Genomic DNA, 19,746 nt, shown 5'->3' on the forward strand with positions numbered 1-19,746 from the left:
GGGCAAGAAATAGCATTAAGTGATAGAGCTCCACCTGCATTAGCGCTGCATTAGAAATATTCAATAGGAGTTCCCGTCGTGGCGCAGTGGTTAACGAATCCGACTAGGAACCAGGAGGTTGCGGGTTCGGTCCCTGCCCTTGCTCAGTGGGTTAACGATCCGGCGTTGCCGTGAGCTGTGGTGTAGGTTGCAGACGCGGCTCGGATCCCGCGTTGCTGTGGCTCTGGCGTAGGCCGGTGGCTACAGCTCCGTTTGGACCCCTAGCCTGGGAACCTCCATATGCCGTGGGAGCGGCCCAAGAAATAGCAACAACAATAACAACAACAACAAAAGACAAAAAAAAAAAAAAAAAAAAAAAGAAATATTCAATAGGTCCATGTGAACAGGATGGAGAGAGAGTAGGACTCCTGAGGCAGATCAGAAGTTCTGGCAGTTTTAGCATGGTCTATTTTTAATGAAAATGGACTACCCAAGTGGAGGCTCCGACATGAGAGTTCAGTGATGGTCAATACTGAGTCAAGAGCAAATGTTAACTACCACATACCTGGGTTTCGGTGCTTGGATTACAGACGAGTAATTAAGACACACTATGAAACACTTTGAAATCAACAAATGCTGGAAACTGACATGGTGAGGATGATACCATGACACCAAAACTTGGGAAGCACACCAACATATAAGGAGCAGGAAAAGAAAGAGGTGGCAGCAAAGGAAACAACTAATGATTACAAATGAAGGCTCCTGCATAAGTGATGATAGAAACTGCACTGATAACATTACAACAGAATCAGGGCTTGCCCATGAGCTTGAAAAATAGGTCCTCTGACGATTTACTACTGGAGCAATTATCAACGACTCCCACCTTAAAGAACATTTTCCAAAGCAAATACAGAATTTTTTACACTCTCCACATCAGTTGTCTTATCTACTTAAATGGAGCACTGATTAGACAGAACTAATAAGCTAGAAGCATGCTAGCACGATCATAACTTACAGTGGAAAATTCAACACACCTCTTTGATTTGATTCCTCTTCAATTTTCACTGTAAGTTAGTCTGGCTTTACAAATATCACTATAAAATACTGCCAAAGAAAAGCAGCACTCAAGAGGGTTGCACATGAACATGCATGCCACTCTTAATGTTTTAAAACAGGTAATATCATTTTCAGCACAATGTAACCTAGTTAACGTAAAAGAGCATTAGTAAACATTCAGATATGGGAAGTGCAATCTTTCCTGTATCATTTCTTTAAACCAGGGTGAAGCATTTGCTCCCTGTATTCCACATAAACTAACCAAACTAAGGATTGGAATAGGACAACATAAGAGAGATAAAGTGAAAAATGGGGAAAATCCAAACAAAAAAATAAATAAATATATAAAAAATAATAATAATTAAAAACAAGGGAAAATCCCAATTCTTTTTAAAAAGTACAAACACACTACCTTATGTAGAAGTGGACCTACAGCTACCCATAAAATAAAATATGTGCTTTCCGATTGCTTTATTTTCCCCATAGAACAAATTCAAAATATAGCGGAGCAAAATATCCAAGATAGTATGAAGGAGACACTGAAAGCAGCCTGAGCAGCCAGTCATCCCAGTTTGCCTAAAACTGAAGAGTTTCTTGGGACATGGTACTTCCAGAGATAAAACTGAGAAAAGTTCTAGACAAAACATGGTTAAGTTGGTCACCCTAACTGAATGAGGACAAAAGATCCATTCAGTTCTGGTTCTAGCTGGGAACCAGGAGACTCACAAATTTGCTAACCTCTGCCGTCAAGTTACCTGCTGTCTTAATTGCACTTCTTGCTGTTTCATTTCTTCACATTTGTACCTTGATTCTGTTGCTTCTTTTAACAGCTAGAAAACAGAAACATTCTGGCAGAATACTAATAATAATATTACACATATGACTAAAATGTCAAATGACCAGATATGAGGGTTTTAGCCTTTCATCATTTTAGGAAGAATCATGGATCGATGGCTAAAGAAAAAATTGAAAATGGGTCTATGCTATAAAAAAAAATGCATCTCTCTAAACCGTACACTTGAACTAGTTAGGAATTGTTCACATCATGAGAAAAACAGAGGAATACTCATGGTATGAGTATGTCAGGGCTTATGCTAGTCGAGTAAAATCCAGGATGGAACAGTCCACATTATTATAATCACTTCTCAGTTTATTAATTTAAGTTTAGCATATATAACTATATATTTGCGTATGATAAGCATGATATTTCACTATGTTCACAATTACTGACAACCAAAATAGTATATGCAGATTTGGGCAACTGTGCTGTATGATTATCAGAAAATTATACCAGAGTGATTAAAAAAATAGTTTACCTATCTTCAAGTTACTTATTTATAACAGAGAATGTAGGAGACCAAGACCCATATTTGAAAAACTTGGTATGAAATTTAATTGCTCTAAACTCTTAAGGCCTAACTTGCCAATAACTGGCACAAATTTTCAACCTTGTCATGACCACTACCTAAAAATCAAGATAACATTCCATACATAGAAAAATGAAATATGTGCAAGTATTTCCACCATACCTATGTGGTGTAATTGTTCCAACATCTTTTCAATATGAAAATTTCATCAGATATAACCATATATATTCTAACATTTCTCAGTCTAGAAAGTAAAGGAACAAACTGTGTGCCCCAAGAGCTATGTAAATTGTCAACTAAGTTTAAGACCTTTAAGTGGCTTTGGTAACAATTTTGACCACACACACACACACACACACACACACACACACACACGTATGTATATCTTAAAATAGAACTTACAAAGTCTCTTTCTCGTTGATGTTTTTCATCAGCTTCCTTTATGAGTTGTGTTGTTTGCTGAAGCTTGGCATCTACAAGCTGTTGTTGTAGTTCCTTATGTTTGAACACTTTATCAACGTGCTATGTGGAAAACAAAATTTCTTACATTATTTAAGGAAAAAGGAGACTCACTGGTGAGGAGACGTAACACAAGTTACAGTTAACCTCCCTGCAGTACTGAGTTTTTTCCCTGCTGTTCCTAGAAATACTGTGATAGGTAAGAGAAGAAGTCATTATTGTTTCCAAACTAAACTGTTAAGTGGTATTTATGTACAATAAAGTCATCAGAACAAACTTCTCAGATGGAGAAATGGTAACTCTTTTAGTTATAACATTCCATGACATAGGAAGAAAGACTGCTTGACCTAATGAACATTTGAGGATTGTACCAGATCTTTCAGCTATACATATTTTGATAGTAAATTTTATTCTTACCCAAAGGAAGAGAAAATTCTGTAAGACCTAAAACTAAATGATGTACAAGTAATATGATTTGAACACACACGTTCTAAATTGGCAGCATTAAGAGACAGGTAGACTGTCATTCTTAAAAACTACAAAATAAATTTAAAGACTCTTTTACAAAATGATGACACGATAAAAATACATCTAAGAAAAAAGAAAATTCACTGTGTAGGCCTAAAAAGTCTTGTCAATAAACACAATGCAAGGAGAGAAAAAAAGAGAGCGGGAAACCTACACATTATAAACACTTGAGACATAACAACCAATAAACTGTATAAACTCTGTTTAGTCCCAATTCAAGCAATCTTATAAAATTGAGGACAAAGAAATATGAACAGTGATAAAGTATCTGATTAGGTAGCTGTTGTTAAATTTTTAGTTATGAAAATTAAATTGTGTGCTGCCTCGAAGAGCCCTGTCTTTAGAGAAATGCAAACAGCAGAATGGAATCATAGATTTGCTTAAACAAAGATAAAATAAGAGTTAACTAGACACAAAAGTAAGTAACTGCTTAAGATAAGTGATGTATTCTAGTTTTGTTTCAAACTATGGAAGTTCGAAAACTGGTAAAAGATGGAATGGCATGGTTTGGAAAATACTCAAAACCTTAAAAATATTTTCAAACACTATACACAACACTGAAGTTGAAACAATCCAAAACCTGAACTGAAAACTGGACACATGCCACAATGGTGTTTTTGTTTGTGTTTGTTTGTTTGTTTGTTTTGGGGGGTAAAATATGTACAAAGTTTACGATCTTTAACCATTTCAATTGCACACAATCTTTTTTCTTAGCAATTTTAATCCATATAAACGGTACATAATACATTATTTTTCTCTTTTCACTAGCTTAAAGGACCTTATAGGCAGGCCATGTACCCTCTAGAAGACCCAAAGCCTTTATCCTATATGTTTGACCACTGAAAGTAATGAAAACTGAATGAGCAGGTTATCACCAATTTACTTTTAAGTATCACCCAACTTCCAGACTAACCTGCAAAGTTACTGAAAGGATAGATTTTTCAGCCACATATCATTCCTATAAGATTTTCACTTCTCTGGCTACGTAGCACCAACCAGACTGACAGACGGGTTATTTTCTTGTCCCCAAAACAGCACAGGAGGCAGAAAAAAATGGTACTGGACATTGTGCACATTATTATAGAACCCTGAGATACTGAGTATTTGTGTGCCAAATATTTAATTACTGTTATGTGAAACATGGGAAAAATAATCTGTATGCTAAAATCACATTCTTCCAGTATCATACGGGAAAGAAGTAATACTTAACACGTCTCCTAGGAATTAACTCACATATCCAAATCCACTGCCTCCCAGGATATCAAGCGATGATCCCAATTAGTCCTAAGTTCACATGGTTCCTAATCTTTTCCTAACAAATGCTGAACTTCTTTTACACCTACGCAGAAGTTCGAAAATTGTACTGTGACAAAAGCTTTAAATTTGCATGAAGTGGCAAAAGGTTTGTCTAAATAACAAAATATCTAAACATTAAAAAAAAAAAAAAAAAAAGCCTTTACCTCCTCCCTCAGTGCATACTGTTCAATGAGCTTCTTCAGTTTCTCTCCCAGTTCAATGTTTTCCTGGCGGAGTTTGGCATTGTGGACATCGTGTTCTTGTAGTTGTCCCTGGATTTCACTCAAAGTAAACTGGAAATGTGCAGTTGCTTCTTTACGTCTTTCTTCTTCTTCTCTTGCCTGCTGCATATTTTCTTCCTTATTACCCAAAATAATTTTTGTTAATAGTGTAAAATTACATATAGCTAAAATGCTCAAAATAAGATGGTGCTGCTAAATGGGTTCATATAAATCGGTCCAAAATGCTGCTCATAACCACAATGTATTCTCCTTTCTGGTCCATGACCAGAAATCTTTCACTGAAAATCAAGCAGATTTTCCAAAGTAGACAGAGAAATCAGAGAGAAGTGAACTGCCCTGCTTTACATAAAGTATTATTTGACCATCCAGATATTTACTCTGCTAATGTACAGTCATTACTGTCGCCACAGAGTTAGATTTGTCCATAGTCTTTTCCCAAATATGCTTTGCACTGGTTAGGCTCAGCCTCTTCTTGGATCAGCATGAAGAGATATAGCCCATCTAGCAGCTTACTTCCCCTTCCCCTCCCCACTGTACAGCAAGGGGATCCAGTTATCCTTACACATATACATTACAATTACATTTTCTTTCCCCACCCTTTGTTCTGTTGCAATATGAGTATCTAGACATAGTTCTCAATGCTACTCAGCAGGATCTCCTTGTAAATCTATTCTAAACTGTGTCTGATAAGCCCAAGTTCTTGATTCCTCCCACTTCCTCCCTCTCACATCTGGCAGCCACAGGCCTATTCTCCAGCAGCTTACTTTTTGAGTCACATCTTCCATTCCCTGGATGGTAAGGGATAAATGGAATTTTTATCTTTGAAGTCTTGCTTACAACTGTTTCTAGGATACAAATGCAAACATAGCTCTACCTAAACAATAACTAGTCCATGCTGACTCATTATTAAAAGAAAAAAAAATCTATTACTATCCAAATCTAAGGTTTCAAAAGAAAAAGAGGGGAAAAATACACACAGTAAGTGAGGATTCATTTCATGAACTATCCTATATTCTAGATCCTTTGGAGTTTCCAACAGAGAGGTAATCAGAGATCATCCATGCTCAATCAAAATCATTCTTCACTGTACCACCTCATCTACTGTTAAAGATAGATATGGTCCCATCACAGAAGGTGGATTCTTTCTAGAGCCTCATCTGTCCTTCTCCTACTAATACAAATTTTGACACCTGCTCCCTCTGCCTTTACTATCAGCTCAGGTTTAAGTACTACTCTAAGGTATTTATCAACTGAATACCTGAAAATATACAGAGAGAAGTGAACTATCCAATTGGCATCCATACAGAGCAACCTGTTTCTCTGTCAAACTCAATCTGACTAAAATCCATAGTTCCTTTATTCTGACCAAGTACTTCATTCCCTATCCAAGGAAGATGTGGCAATCAACTATATTGAAGATCTGAGGAATATACAGCAACCTTGAACTTCCTAAGCAGGGGTAAATTTGACATAAAACATCAATACCTTCTAGATACCCTGTGATCAAGTATGAGGTACATTAAGGAGCTCTTTCTTGACCCCAAACCAAATGTTGCATGGAAAGAGTTTGATTTACAGTGATGCCACACACAGTATGAGCACAAGTAAATAAAAAGGAACGCAGTTTATCTCTGAGCAAATTGCTCTCTGCTCAGGAATCTCATCTATGAGAGCAACTATACTCAGGGTTACCAACCAGCAGCCATTTTGCAACTAACTCCCACTAAAGCAAATGATTTTAAGGGCTTACTTTAAATAGCTACATGGAGAGTATAAAATCAGCCTAAGTCCCACCTTAGAACAAAAAAATAAACCAACTCACCTTTAACGTCTTGTTGTGACGCTGAAGTTCCCTGCAAAGAGACTCAAGTTTGCTTCTTGCCAAGATGGCCTTGCTGTGTTCACTCTGCAACTGTACCTTTTCTTTCACAATCTGGGCTTGCTTCTTCTGCAGAATTTTCACTTGCTTCTGAACGTTCCTGCTCTCCTCCAGCTAAAATTAATAAGTACTTCACATTTAGAAGTGCGGTGAAAACACTTACTCCATTACAGTTGTGACAACCCTACAATCAGAAAACCTTTTCTGCTATCCTCTTATTCAGTTGTGATAGAAAAGTATGCAAATAATTTAAGCAGAAAGCCAAATTTCTATATTTCTATAGCCAAAAATATATATACCTCTTAGGAAAGCTTATGAATAAACATCATCTAGTTTTACTTTCATTTTTTCCTGCCTGTTAATAGTTTACCTGCAGCATATGGAAGTTCCAAGTCCAGGGGGTTGAATCGGAGCTGCAGCTGCCAGCTTATACCACAACCACAGCAACGCCAGATCCTCAATCCACTGACTGAGGCCAGGGATCGAACCCACATCCCCACAGACACTATTGTCACCTTCTTAACCTGCTGAGCCACACAACAGGAGCTCCTGGTTTTGCTTTTCTGTAAGAACCCTCAAAAGGTACTTTGCAGAAGCAGGCAACACTCAAAAGTCTCTTGTGAGCGACGAATGCAATTTTAAAGCTAGCTCAAATTCTTCTATTTTATACTAACGAATTAAAATCTTAGGCTTGGTGACATTTCAATAAATATTTGAAGAAGAATAAATGTTCACACTTTGAACACTTCAAAATAAAAAATGACACGTCCAAGAAAACTATCAAGCTTCCTTCAGGCAAAATATTGACAGCTGTTAAAAACCACCTTTACTTAAATTTGCTTTGATCTCTTACAATGAATTTATGAGCAGAGACCACTTAAAATTACCTACAGTTTCTGCCAATTACCTGTAACTAAACCTCTTTCTTTCCCTACTCCAAAGTTTTCAAATACCAGAGGGTGAGTAAAAGCACTACCATGCCTCTTGCAATTACACTTTTAAGTGCTAACAGTAATAATGGAAATAGTGGTATTGCAGCTCAGAATCCTGAACTATTGCACCAAAGGGGATATATTATGCTCAACTGATGAGGGGCCCATACACTGAAATAATAAACACTAAAGACTGAAAAAGTTGAACAGGAGACTTGAGAAAATGGTCATCAATGCAATAAAATTAATATACTTGATGCAGACACTGACAGATTTATGGTTTCTCTATCCTCTAAGAAACAAAAGGCACAGTCCTGTGCTGCAGACAGAGGTAAAGAGAAGTTGAGGATTAATATTTAACAAAAAGGGTACCTAAGGCCGTGCTACTTTTATGATCGTGACTGTGGATAAAGAGATACTGAAATGAACAAACCGCAATGAAGACCCAGTTTCATTTTCATCTGCCTAGCTTCATATTTAGGTACCTAGAGTCGGCATTATGCCAGGCAGGTGGAATGAACAAAGGGGATGGAGGTATTTTCAAAGAGACTGATATCACAGCAAATGAAACTTAATGGGGAAAAAAAAAAAAAAAAAAAACAGGCATAAATACAGAAGGTAGCATGGGCAAAGACAAAGTAGAAGGTAATATAGTGGTGGTTATAGCAGTCACAGAAAACAAATGCAGAGGGAATCCTTCAATAAGTGTGCTGGGCCAATGGTCAAGAGTATAAATCAAATACCTGTACTTGTGACTTAGGGTCCTCTGTTTCATAAGGTAATCAGAGCAAAGTGTAGCCAGGATGGTGCAATGTATCAGGTAGTCAAGGGACAAGAAATCAGGCTTACCTGAAGTGATATGAAGTAAGATGCACAGTGGACAAAACCAGGAATCTGTCTCTGCACTGTCTGAACTGACAAAAAGTAACAGAACTACTTTGGAACTTGGAAGTCTATTGAAAGGCTTGCAACTTTCAGGTAAATTCTTGGTTGGTAAACTGTGATTAATTTTAGTTCAATGAAACCAATAGCACTGTCGGCACTACTTACTCTTGCATGTTGTAGCTCCATGACAAGTGGTCATACTAAAATTCCTGGACTGGTTTACATGAGCCATGGTAGGCAATAAAGACTCACACCTCCATATGCCAGGGATCTGTGTTCTGATTTCAGATTTACAGATACATGTGACTAAGAAGGGACAGAGACAGCAGTGGGCCACCAATATTCCCATGCCTTCATGTGAAGATGAGTGTTAAGTAAACAAAATGAAATAATTTTGTTATTTTCCCCTTCATTTACCCTTTTTTATCCCCTTTGGAGAGCCAGACATTTAAGCAATAGAACATTCAAAAACAACCCACCTAGTGAGATTTAGAAAATTACCATGCAAGTCCGGGATCAAAGATGACCTGAGAAGACCTTAAGTCTGCATCTCAGGCTGATTGCTGAGCAACAGACATTCTACAACAGTAACAAAACAAAGTAAAACAAAAATAACAAACTGTGGTAAAAGGAGAGACTCTAATATCCAGAGTTACCACAGTATAAATCATCAACCAAAGAAAAAAAAAAATACAAAGCAATAAAAAAGTATAGCCTATTCAAAGGAAAAAGAGCAATCAACCAAACTACCCCAGAAGAAGACCAGATGGTACAATTACCAAAGACTTTAAAATACAGTATTTAAAATAAATGAAAATTTATAAAAAGATGTGGACAAAGTCAGGGAAAAAACACAAGTAAAATGAAAAGACAAAGCAAAATCATGAAAAGGAACCAAAAGAAAAAATTCTGGAGTTAAAAAAACTACAACTGGGAGTTCCCCTCGTGGCGCAGTCATTAACGAATCCAACTAGGAACCATGAGGCTGCGGGTTCAGTCTCTGGCCCCACTCAGTGGGTTAAGTATCCGGGATTGCCGTGAGCTGTGGTGTAGGTCGAAGACGTGGCTCGGATCCCGCATTGTTGTGGCTCTGGTGTAGGCCAGTGGCTACAGCTCCGATTCAACCCCTAGCCTGGGAACCGCCATATGCCATAGGAGCAGCCCTAGAAGAAGCAAAAAGACAAAAAAAAAAAAAAAAAAAAACTACAACTGAAATGAGAAATTGACTAGAAGGGTTCAAAATCTGATTTGGGCACACAGAATAAAGAATCAGGAAAACTGCGGAACAATAGAAATGATTAACTTAGGGAAATAGAAATAGATTAAGGAACAATCTAAGACCCCAGGGATCTGTGGAACACCTTCAAACGAACCAACACAGGCATTGAAGAAGACCAAGAACAGAAGAGATAGAACGGCAGAAACATTATCTGAAGAAGTAATGGTCAAAAAAACCCGACCAAATTAAAACTTGGTTCCAAGATATGAAGGCACAAGTCCCAAACTCCAAGGACAATAAACTTATGACACTCACGCTGAGACACACTGTAATAAAACTTCCAATACCAAAAACAAAAAGATCCTGAAAGCAACAAGAGGGAAAACAACTCATCAAATACAAAGGACCCTCATTAAAATAATCAGCAAATTTCTCAGCATTAATATTGGAGGATATAGCCAGCAGCTTTTAGAATGCTAGAGGAGGAAAAACACACCTTTAAGTGAGAATCTTATATCTGGCAAAAGTGCCCTTTGAAAATAAGACATTAAGCCATTCTCAAGGTAAACAAAAGTTAAAGGACGCTATGACTACTACAATACCTGTCCTACAAGAAATGCTGAAGGGATTCCTACAGGGTGAAGTGAAGGAACACTAGATAATACGTCAATGTAATATGAATAAACATCTCCATTAAAGATAAATACATGGACAACTATAAAAACCAGATTTACTCTAATTGTAGTTTGGACTCAACCTGTACTTCCATGTGAATTAAGAGATAATGCTTTGGGCACATTTTTTTTTCCCCTGCACCTAAGGCATATGCAAATTCCTGAGCTAGGGCTCAAATCCAAGCCACAGCTGTGACCTGCGCCGCAGCTTCAGCAACATCAGATCCTTACCCCACTGCACCACAGTTGGAACTCCACGACACATCATTTAATAATTTAAAGTAGGTGGTGACAGAGCTCCAGAGGGGAATTCTTGTATACTTTGCTTAACAGTGTGAATAACCTCACAATGTTAAATACAACTGTCCTGGTAAACCCCCCCCCCCCCCCCACACACACACCGGCTACAGAATACATTATGAATGAAATAAGGGAATTAAAATGTTTTACTACAAAAAAAAAAAAAAAAAACCCACAACTAAACACAAAAGAGCGATACAGAAAACAGTAAAGTAGTAAAAGTCAGTCTTTCTTATTAATAGTTTATTTTAATGTAAGTGGATGAAACTCTCATAACAAAATGAGAAACTGGCAGAATGGGCTAAAAACATGATCCAGGGAGTTCCCATCGTGGCGCAGCGGAAACAAATCTGACTAGGAACCATGAGGTTGCGGGTTTGATCCCCGGCCTCACTCAGTGGGTTAAGGATCTGGTGTTGCCTTGATCTGTGGTGTAGGTCACAAACGTTGCTCGGATCTGGCATTGCTGTGGCTCTGGCAAAAGCCAGTAGCAACAGCTCTAATTAGAACCCTAGTCTGGGAACCGCCATGTGCCGCGGGTGCAACACTTAAAAAAAAGGACAAAAACAAAAATAATAATAATAATAATAATCATACAAACATGATACACTTTTATCTAAAGTTAAGAGTTAGTAGAAAGCCTTTATCAGAATGAAGGTCTTCTGGCTGGTGCCAGTGCCTTTACTCTGCAGCATTAGGGTTCTCGTTCAAGATGGAGACAAAGAAGAATGCCAACTTCACCTCCTCCAACGGACGCACTGGATCTACAATTACATACTGGAACTTCTGGCACCCCAACTTTTTAAGATTTTCTTCTGAGAGAGTAATTCATAAAACTTTAAGATTTGAATGTCAATGGGGCTTACATCCAAGAGACCACCTTTTGGAACAGGAAAATGGTTCCTAAAGACCTCACATAGATGACTAACCAACCTGAGGGTCCAACCAGCTCAGGGTCAGCAGACAGAAAAGCCCAATTTATCTGGGAGAGAGCGCTATAAAGGTTATATTCATGGCTGTGAGCTGAGGTGGAGACTTCTTAATAAACACACATCTAAGTGCTATTATAATCTTTTCCAGAGACCTTGGGGGTGGGTGCTATCTTTTTTGTTCTTCCTCTGCAGCATTCAGAGTGCTTGGAACCCCCTGAGGGGAACTGTAAATATGGGCCTGGGGCCCTTGTTTTTATTTCTGGTGCCATATTTGTATGACTATTGTCCCTAGAAGACACCTACTGACACTCCTTGAAACACACTTGCTGGCACCGGAACTTAAGTCTGAGGGTTTGGCATACATCCACCTAGGGCCCACTGAGATGCCCTAAAGGGATGAGGCCTGTGAACCTACCTTTTTGTCCTCTCTCTCTGCTTTGCATATGTTCACCAGTATCTCCCAAAGGGGAGACCACCTAGTCTTATTTTTGTGTCTGTCACCCAAAGCATGACCCATTACTGTCTAGCCCTTGAAACCAGTAGGGCTGATACTCATGAGTCCTGCGGGGCTGTTACTAGTGGAGAAATTGTTCTTGTTGGCTAATTCCCTAACCTGAGCACATCAAAGAGACAACCGCCTAACTAAATACAATCTATCTCCCTGTGAAACAGACCTAAGAGCGTATCTTCAAAGCTCTAGCCAGGAATATACACCTAAGGGCCGACTACAATCCTCTCCAGAGACATGGGAGGGTAGCAGGCACCATCATCATGATTTCCCTGACACAGCCCAAAATCTTGTGTACACATCTGGTGTCCCAGTTTTTGTGGATGTTGCCCAGCCAAACCACCCCTTGGTGGCCAGCGGAACTTATGTTCAAAGGATGGATTGAAAAAAGGAAAAAGAGTTCTTAGCCAGCTATCATCACAGGGCTCAGGGCTTCATGCACAAAGGGCACACAGAAACACCCATGTCCAATCTTCTGAAAGATGTGTATCTGCATGCATTCAAAGCTGCTACCTGAGGGTCTGGCTTCCAATCACCCTGATTCTAGGTGAGGACTGAAATCCAAAACTTTTGAGAAGACGACAGATTTTGGCACATCTCAACTACTGAGAGCCACTCAGAATAATGTAGGCTAGGTTTGGTTTTGAAATCTTTCAGTTCATTGCTATTTTGTAAGTTCTAACATAACAACAGGGAAACTTGGGTGGTTGGGAAGGTAAATTACAAGGTTAGGAGTGATAATATATGCACTACATGTAAAATAGATAGATAGCAAGGACCTACTGTCTAGCACAGGTAAATCCACTCAATATTGTGTAATAATCCATGCAGGAAAAGAATCTGCAAAAGAATGAATAAGTGTATATGTATAACTGATTCCCTTTGTGGCACACCTGAATCTAACACAGCACAGTAAGTCAACTATATTCTAATAAAATTTTTTAATGAACAAATAAAAATAAATGTTTAAAAATTTCTTGAAAAAAGTAATGTAGGCCATTTGGACAATTACAAACATTTGAGAGACAACCAAGAGCTGAGGAAGAGTTGAATGACAGCGTTTATCTCCTACATGAAGCCATTTATTCAACAGTAGGAGAGTTGGTCGCACATAAACCAACACAGAGTCAAGAAAAGTGAAGAAAGAGAGGAACACATTCCAAATACAAAAAAAAAAGAAAGAAAAGCCTTCAGATAATAAACCTTACTGAAATAAACATAATTAATTTACCTGGTAAAATGTTTAAAATAACACTTATAGAGATGCTTACTGAGCTCTGGAAAAAAAAGGATAAATGAAATGAAAATTTCAACAGAGGTTAAAAAAAATCTAAATAAGTATCAGAGAGAAAACACAGCTGAAAAATACAGTAATTAAAACATAATAGAAAGGTCAGCAGCAAATTCAACGAGAGGAAAGGATAACTGAACTCAAACAGAGGTATTGGATTCCAAAAAAAACCAAAAAGTTCTTTGGGGCCTACAAGGAAATACAGCTACCTTTAAGGACACAGACTTGAAAATGAAGGAATGAAAAAAGATAATACATGAAAATGGAAACCAAAAGAAATCTAGAGCAGCTATTTTATATCAGAGGAAAAAAAAACAGACTTTAAAGCAAACTGTTTTAAGTGACAAGAGGGTTATCATGTAATGATTAAGCAGTCAATCCAACTGAAAATACAGTATATGCAATATTTATGCATCCAAATTAGAAGCAACTAAATATAAAAAGGAAATATTGAGAGACCTAAAGGGATAAATAGGAATAAAATAATAGTAAGAAATTTTAATACTCCATTTTCATCAACAGGCAGATCATCAAGACATGATAAGGAAAAAAAAGACTTAAAACATTGGATGGAAAATCCTCAACAGACATCTACCAAACATTCTAAGCAAAGCTGCAGAACCAAAGTTCTCCAACTGCACCTAGAACACTCCCCAAGATAGATCATACAATGAAGTGTAAAACAAGTCATGATAAATTCCAGGTATGATAATCATGACACACGATACTATATGAGGTATCTTTTACAAACACTATGTTATGAAGTTGGAAATCAATGATAAGAAGAAAATTCTCCAATGTGTGGAAATCAGACCCAATGTACAGAACAACCAATGGGTCAATGAAAAAATCAAAGGAGAAATTAAAAAAAAAAATCTTGGGACAAACGAAAATGTAAAAACATTCCGACACTTATCAAATGCAGGAAAAACGCCTGTCGAGGGATCGTCACAAGAAAAGATTCCATTGTATGTATGCACCGCATCTTCTTTATCCATTTAGGTTGTTTCCATTTTCTGGTTATTGTAAACAGTGCTGCAGTGAACACTGGGCTGCATGTATCTTTTCAAATTACAGTTTTATCTGCATATATGCCCAGGAGTGGGACTGCTAAATTATATGGCAGTTTTCTTTTTACTTGTTTAAGGACCCTCCATACTGTTTTCCACAGTGGCTGCACCAATTTATATTCCCACCAACAGTGTTAAGAGGGATTCCCTTTTCTCCAAACCCTCTCTAGCACTTACAGTTTAGAGACTTTCTAATGATGGAATAAACTCACAGACATCAAAAGCAAACCTGGGGTTACAGAGGGGAAAGAAATCATGATGTGGAGGGAGGACTGGGAGGATGGGAGTAACTTAAACACAGTACTGTATAGAACAGATGGGACCCTACTGAAAAGTGCAGGACACCCAATCGAGTTTGTAATAACCTACGTGCAAAAAAAAAAAAGAAAGTATATAAAATACTGCCAATTAAGTTTGCTGTATACATGAAACTAATACCACTGTAAGTCAATTATACTCCAATAACTATTTTTTAAAAATAGGGAAAATTTCAAATAAACAAACTAACATTATACCTCAAGGAACTAGGGGAAAATAAAGCCCGGAAAGTAGGAACAAGAAGGAAGATCAGAGTGGAGAGTGGAAATTGGAAATGGAAACCAAAAAGACTACAGAAAATTTCAATAAAATGATTTTTTTTAACAGATAAATAGAACTGAAAAAGGTTTAGCATGACTCACCATGAAAAAAAATCACAACTCATATAATCAAAACTGGAAATGAAAGAGTAGACTTTACAAGTAATATCATATAAATATAATGGCTTACCAGAGACTACCATGAACAATTATACGACAGTATTGGACAATCTAGAATAAATGGTTAAATTCATAAGAATATTCAACCTAAAAGGAGATCCATTTAAAAAAATCAATCTGACTACATCGATTACAAGTAAGAAAACTGAATCAGTAATGAAAATCATCCAAAGGTTTTAACTCCACAAATAATTAGACTATACACTTGTCTGTTTTATTTAATTTAGCATTGAAGTTCTCATGCTATCCATACGAATGGCCAGATTTAATCCCTGATTGGTGATCAAGACTGAATATTTTGTTGTGTATATCTGTATGGAAAATACTATATTTATATATAAAAATATATTTTATTATTTATATATAAAAATATAATTTTATAAAAATATATATTTCCCACATCTTTTTTTAAACCTAATTTTATCAATGTACACATAAGGTGTCTCACATCTTGGCTATTATCAATAATGCTCCTGTGAACACTTAACTTTTCAAATCAGAATTTGCATTTTCTTTGGAGAAAAACCCAGAAGAAAAATGTTTGGTCATATGGTAAACTTGCTTTTAATTTTGTCAATGCCCCTCCGCAATGTATTTACACTCCCATCAACAGTGCACAAGGGTTCCTTTGTCAACATCCTCATTGGTATTTGCTATCTCATGTCTTGACAGCCACACTAATAAATGATGACTAACAGACAGATCAAAACATCTCTCCTCTCAGGAGTTCCTATTATGGCTCAATGGTAACAAAGCTGACTAGATCCATGAGGAGTCAGGTTCAACCCCTGGCCCTGCTTAGTGCATTAAGGATCCAGGCCTTGCCATGAGCAGAGGTGTAAGTCACAGATATGGCTCGGATCCTGTGTTTCTGGGGCTGTGGCAGTAGTGTACCTAGAGCTGCTGGCCTGTGGACTTCCATAGGCCAAGTGTACAGACCTTTTAAAAAAAAAAAAAAAAAAGAAGTTTCCTTTTATTCTTTCATATGTGGCTGTCCAGTTTTTCTCAAGACAGTTTATGGAGAAGACTGTCCTTTCTCGATCATATACTTTTGGGTTTTTAAACATTAAGTAACCATATATGCATATGTTTATTTCTGGGCTCTTTAATCAAATTCACTGATTTACATGCCTAGTTTTATGACAAAACCATACCATTGGATTACTACAGCTTTGTAATTTTATTTGAAATTAGGGAGCAAGATATCTCTAGCATGTTTTTTTTTCTTTTCGAGTTTGATTTAACTACTCAAGGTCTTTTGTGGTTACAGAAAAAAATAGGACTGTTTATTTCTGTAAAAAAAATGCTACTGGTATTTTCATAGTGATTCTATTTTATTTTATTTTATTTTTTACATGAACACTTTATTCATTAAACCGAAAATGAGAAACAATCACAATATCCATCAATCAGTGTCATAGTGATTTTAAACAACCTGTAGGCAGAGCAAGATGGTGGAGGAGTAAGAAATCATGCTCAACCTCTCCCACAAACACATCAAAAAAACCAACAAACAAAAAAACGTATCTACATGTAAAACGACTCACACAGAACATAACTGAATGCTGGCAGAAGAACTTAAACCTCCAAAAAAGGGCAAGAAACTCCAGACATAACTGAGTAGAACAAAAGAAAAAAGAGAGGGAGAGAAAAGGAATCAGGATGGCGTTAGCATTCCAGAGAGGGAGCTGTGAAGGAGAAAAGGAACACACACCCTTGGAAGCCACCTAATGGACAGAAAGATCCGTCGAGCCAGAGGGACCTCAAAGTTGCTGAGAAAAGCACAGCAGTTGGACCGAGAATGGAAAAGTAAGGTGACAGCCGCTTAGATCATCTGAACCACCAGCCCAGAAACCACAACTTTGGGTTGGGTGCTGAGCATTGAGACTTAGACTCTGGAGGCCAGTCCCCAGGAAAGGGCTGGGGTTGGCAATGTGGTGACAGCCTAAGGGGATAAGAAGCAGTGCACCATGGGCAGGGGAGCAGTACACCACAGGCTTGGGAGTAGGACACCACAGCAGAGGGAACCCTGTAGATGATTAGCACACATAGGAGAGGCAAGGTGCCATGGTTGGGGAGGGAGAGAGGAGGAGGGACAGACCGCCATAGGCAACTCCTTGCACCAGAGCATGCACAACTCCATGCCAGGCACCTCTAGTGTGGGCTAAGGGAATCAGGGGGCAAAGTGTGACAATGTGCCCACCAAACACCATACACTGTTGTTCTCACTCCCCTGGGAACACACCGGACCTGCACCTGCCACTGCCAAAAGCTCTGGCTGGCACCCAGACACTTGGTCACTCCCCTTTCCCAAGACCATGAAACTAGGAGCAGCAGGTGCAGCACCTCTTGTGTGGTCTAAGTGGGGCAGGGGGCTTCCTGTGTGGCAAACCACCAGAGTTATCACTGACTCCAGAGGTGGGCGTGGCCTACCGCAACAGGGAATACCTGAACAATAATCACCTGCAGCCCCAACCACCTCAGAGGGCACCACTGAGAAGGACATTATGACAGAACACCACCTGTTATTGCTTTTGCTACCCTGGGAGCACACCCACCTTACTGCTGCCACTACCAAATGCTCTTGGCAAAGCCCAGACACTTGATCACTGTCCCTTCCCAGGAACCTGCAACTAAGTGGGAGCTAAACAGGATGAGATGCTTCTTTGCATGGCAGTTATCTCTGGCTCCAGAGGTGGGAGTGGCCTGCCACCATTAGGGGTCCATGAACAGACACCACTTGAAGCCTCATTCACATCCAAGTCACCACACAGGAGAGTTTTGTGACCAAACACCACATGTTGGTGCTCTCACCCCTAGAAAACACACCAGCCATCCTGAAGGCTCAAGGCAGTACCAATATGCCAGATCTCTGTCACTTCCCAGAATTCTGCAGCTAGGAAGGGTCTGTGCAGCATCTCCTATGTGGGCTAAGGGGGATGGGTTGCTTCTTGCAAGGTCTAAAGGTGGTGGAAGCAAACCACCACAGTTATCACTGATGCTAGAAATGGTCATGGCCCGTTTCCGATGGGGGTCCCTGACAGGCACCCCCTGAGGTTCCAATCACCTCACAGGAGGGCACTGCAATCAAAACTCACACACCCTGCTGCTTATACTGCCTAATGCTCTGGTCACCTTGCAGATTCTCCTAGGGCTCATTCCACTTCCCAGGGCCCAGCAACTAGGAATTAGCCAGTGCCACCTTCCTGCAGGTCCTTGCTGCTGATGAGAGCCCAATGAGCAGGCATTGACTGCTGGCCCTACGCACTGCCGCCTTCTCTCTGAAAACACACAGAGCATCCTGGGGATAGCAGCCTGCTCACACCCAAGAAAGAAACAGCAAATATTCAAACTCCCACACCAGAAATAAACAGTAACCCCCACAAAATACAAAGGGATACTCTTGTAGAAACATCCTTACAAGACTACAGTTTGGCTTCCTCAAACTCACAGAAAAGAAAAAAACAAAAGCAAGATAAAGAAGCTCAGAAACCATTCCCAGTTAAAGGAACAAGAGAACTCACCTAAAGCAGTCAACAATGAAGCAGACCTCTGCAGTCTGACAGGCTTTGAGTTCACAAGGGAGATAGTGACAGTACTGAAGGAATTAAAGAGAGGATCTGAACAGTAATGCAGATTCCCTCAGAAAGGAACTAGAAAATATAAGGAGGAACCCAGAAAACCTAGAAAATTCATTTGCAGAGATACAAACTGAGCTAAAGGCAATAAAGACCAGAATGAATAATGTAGAAGAATGAATTATTGATGTGAAAGATAGAATAATGGAAATCACCCAATCAGGACAGCAGACAGGAATCTAAATGAAAAAGCATGAAATCAATATGAGAGACCTATGGGATGATATAAAGTGCACGATAGGAATTCCAGAAAGAGAAAAAAAAGAAAAAGGGATGGAAAATATATTTGAAGAAATTATCGCTGGAAACTCTCCAAATCTAAAGGATACTGAGTTCAAGATACAGGAAGCACAGAGGACCCCAAACAAGTAGAACCCAAACAGGCCCATGCCAAGACATATTTAAAAAAATGGCAAAAGTTCAAGATAAAGAGAAGATTCTAAAAGCAACAAGAGAAAAGCAAAGCATTAAATATAAGGGAACCCCATAGGGTTATCCAATGATTTTTCTACAGAAACACTACAGGCCAGAAGGGAGTAGCAGGATATATTTCAAATGCTGAAAAGAAAAAATCTTCAACCTAGAATATTGTATCCAGCAAGAATATCATTTAAAATAAAGGGGAAATAAAGAATTTCTCCAGCAAACAAAAGCTAAAGGAGTACCACACTACTAAACCCTTTCTAAAAGAAAACTGCTTCTCTAAATTAAAAAAAAAAAAAAAAAAAAAAGC

The 19,746-nt window shown here is 38.6% G+C and overlaps 1 protein-coding gene across 8 annotated transcripts in view; it reads right to left on the reverse strand.

Annotated features, from left to right (window-relative positions):
* Positions 1–19,746, reverse strand: part of LOC110257894 (gamma-taxilin) — a 45,623-nt gene that overhangs the window by 6,388 nt on the left and 19,489 nt on the right. For 5 of the 8 annotated variants that reach the window (XM_085009101.1, XM_021080891.2, XM_021080892.2 and 2 more), the window contains exons 4-7: positions 6,750–6,920; positions 4,850–5,044; positions 2,805–2,924; positions 1,791–1,865 (exon numbers count right to left, since the gene is read on the reverse strand). In XM_085009101.1, coding sequence (XP_084865227.1) covers positions 1,791–1,865; positions 2,805–2,924; positions 4,850–5,044; positions 6,750–6,920 — 561 coding nt within the window. Of the gene's footprint in view, positions 1–1,013; positions 1,182–1,790; positions 1,866–2,804; positions 2,925–4,849; positions 5,045–6,749; positions 6,921–19,746 lie in introns of all 8 variants that reach the window. The other 3 variants (XR_014836231.1, XR_014836232.1, XR_014836233.1) reach the window with 2 other exon arrangements.

This window comes from Sus scrofa, chromosome Y (genome assembly GCF_054392235.1).
Source record: "Sus scrofa isolate SSC_HxYL_T2T_F1_AM1 chromosome Y, Sscrofa_HxYL_maternal_Yorkshire_Landrace_v2.0, whole genome shotgun sequence".
Taxonomy (NCBI): domain Eukaryota; kingdom Metazoa; phylum Chordata; class Mammalia; order Artiodactyla; family Suidae; genus Sus; species Sus scrofa.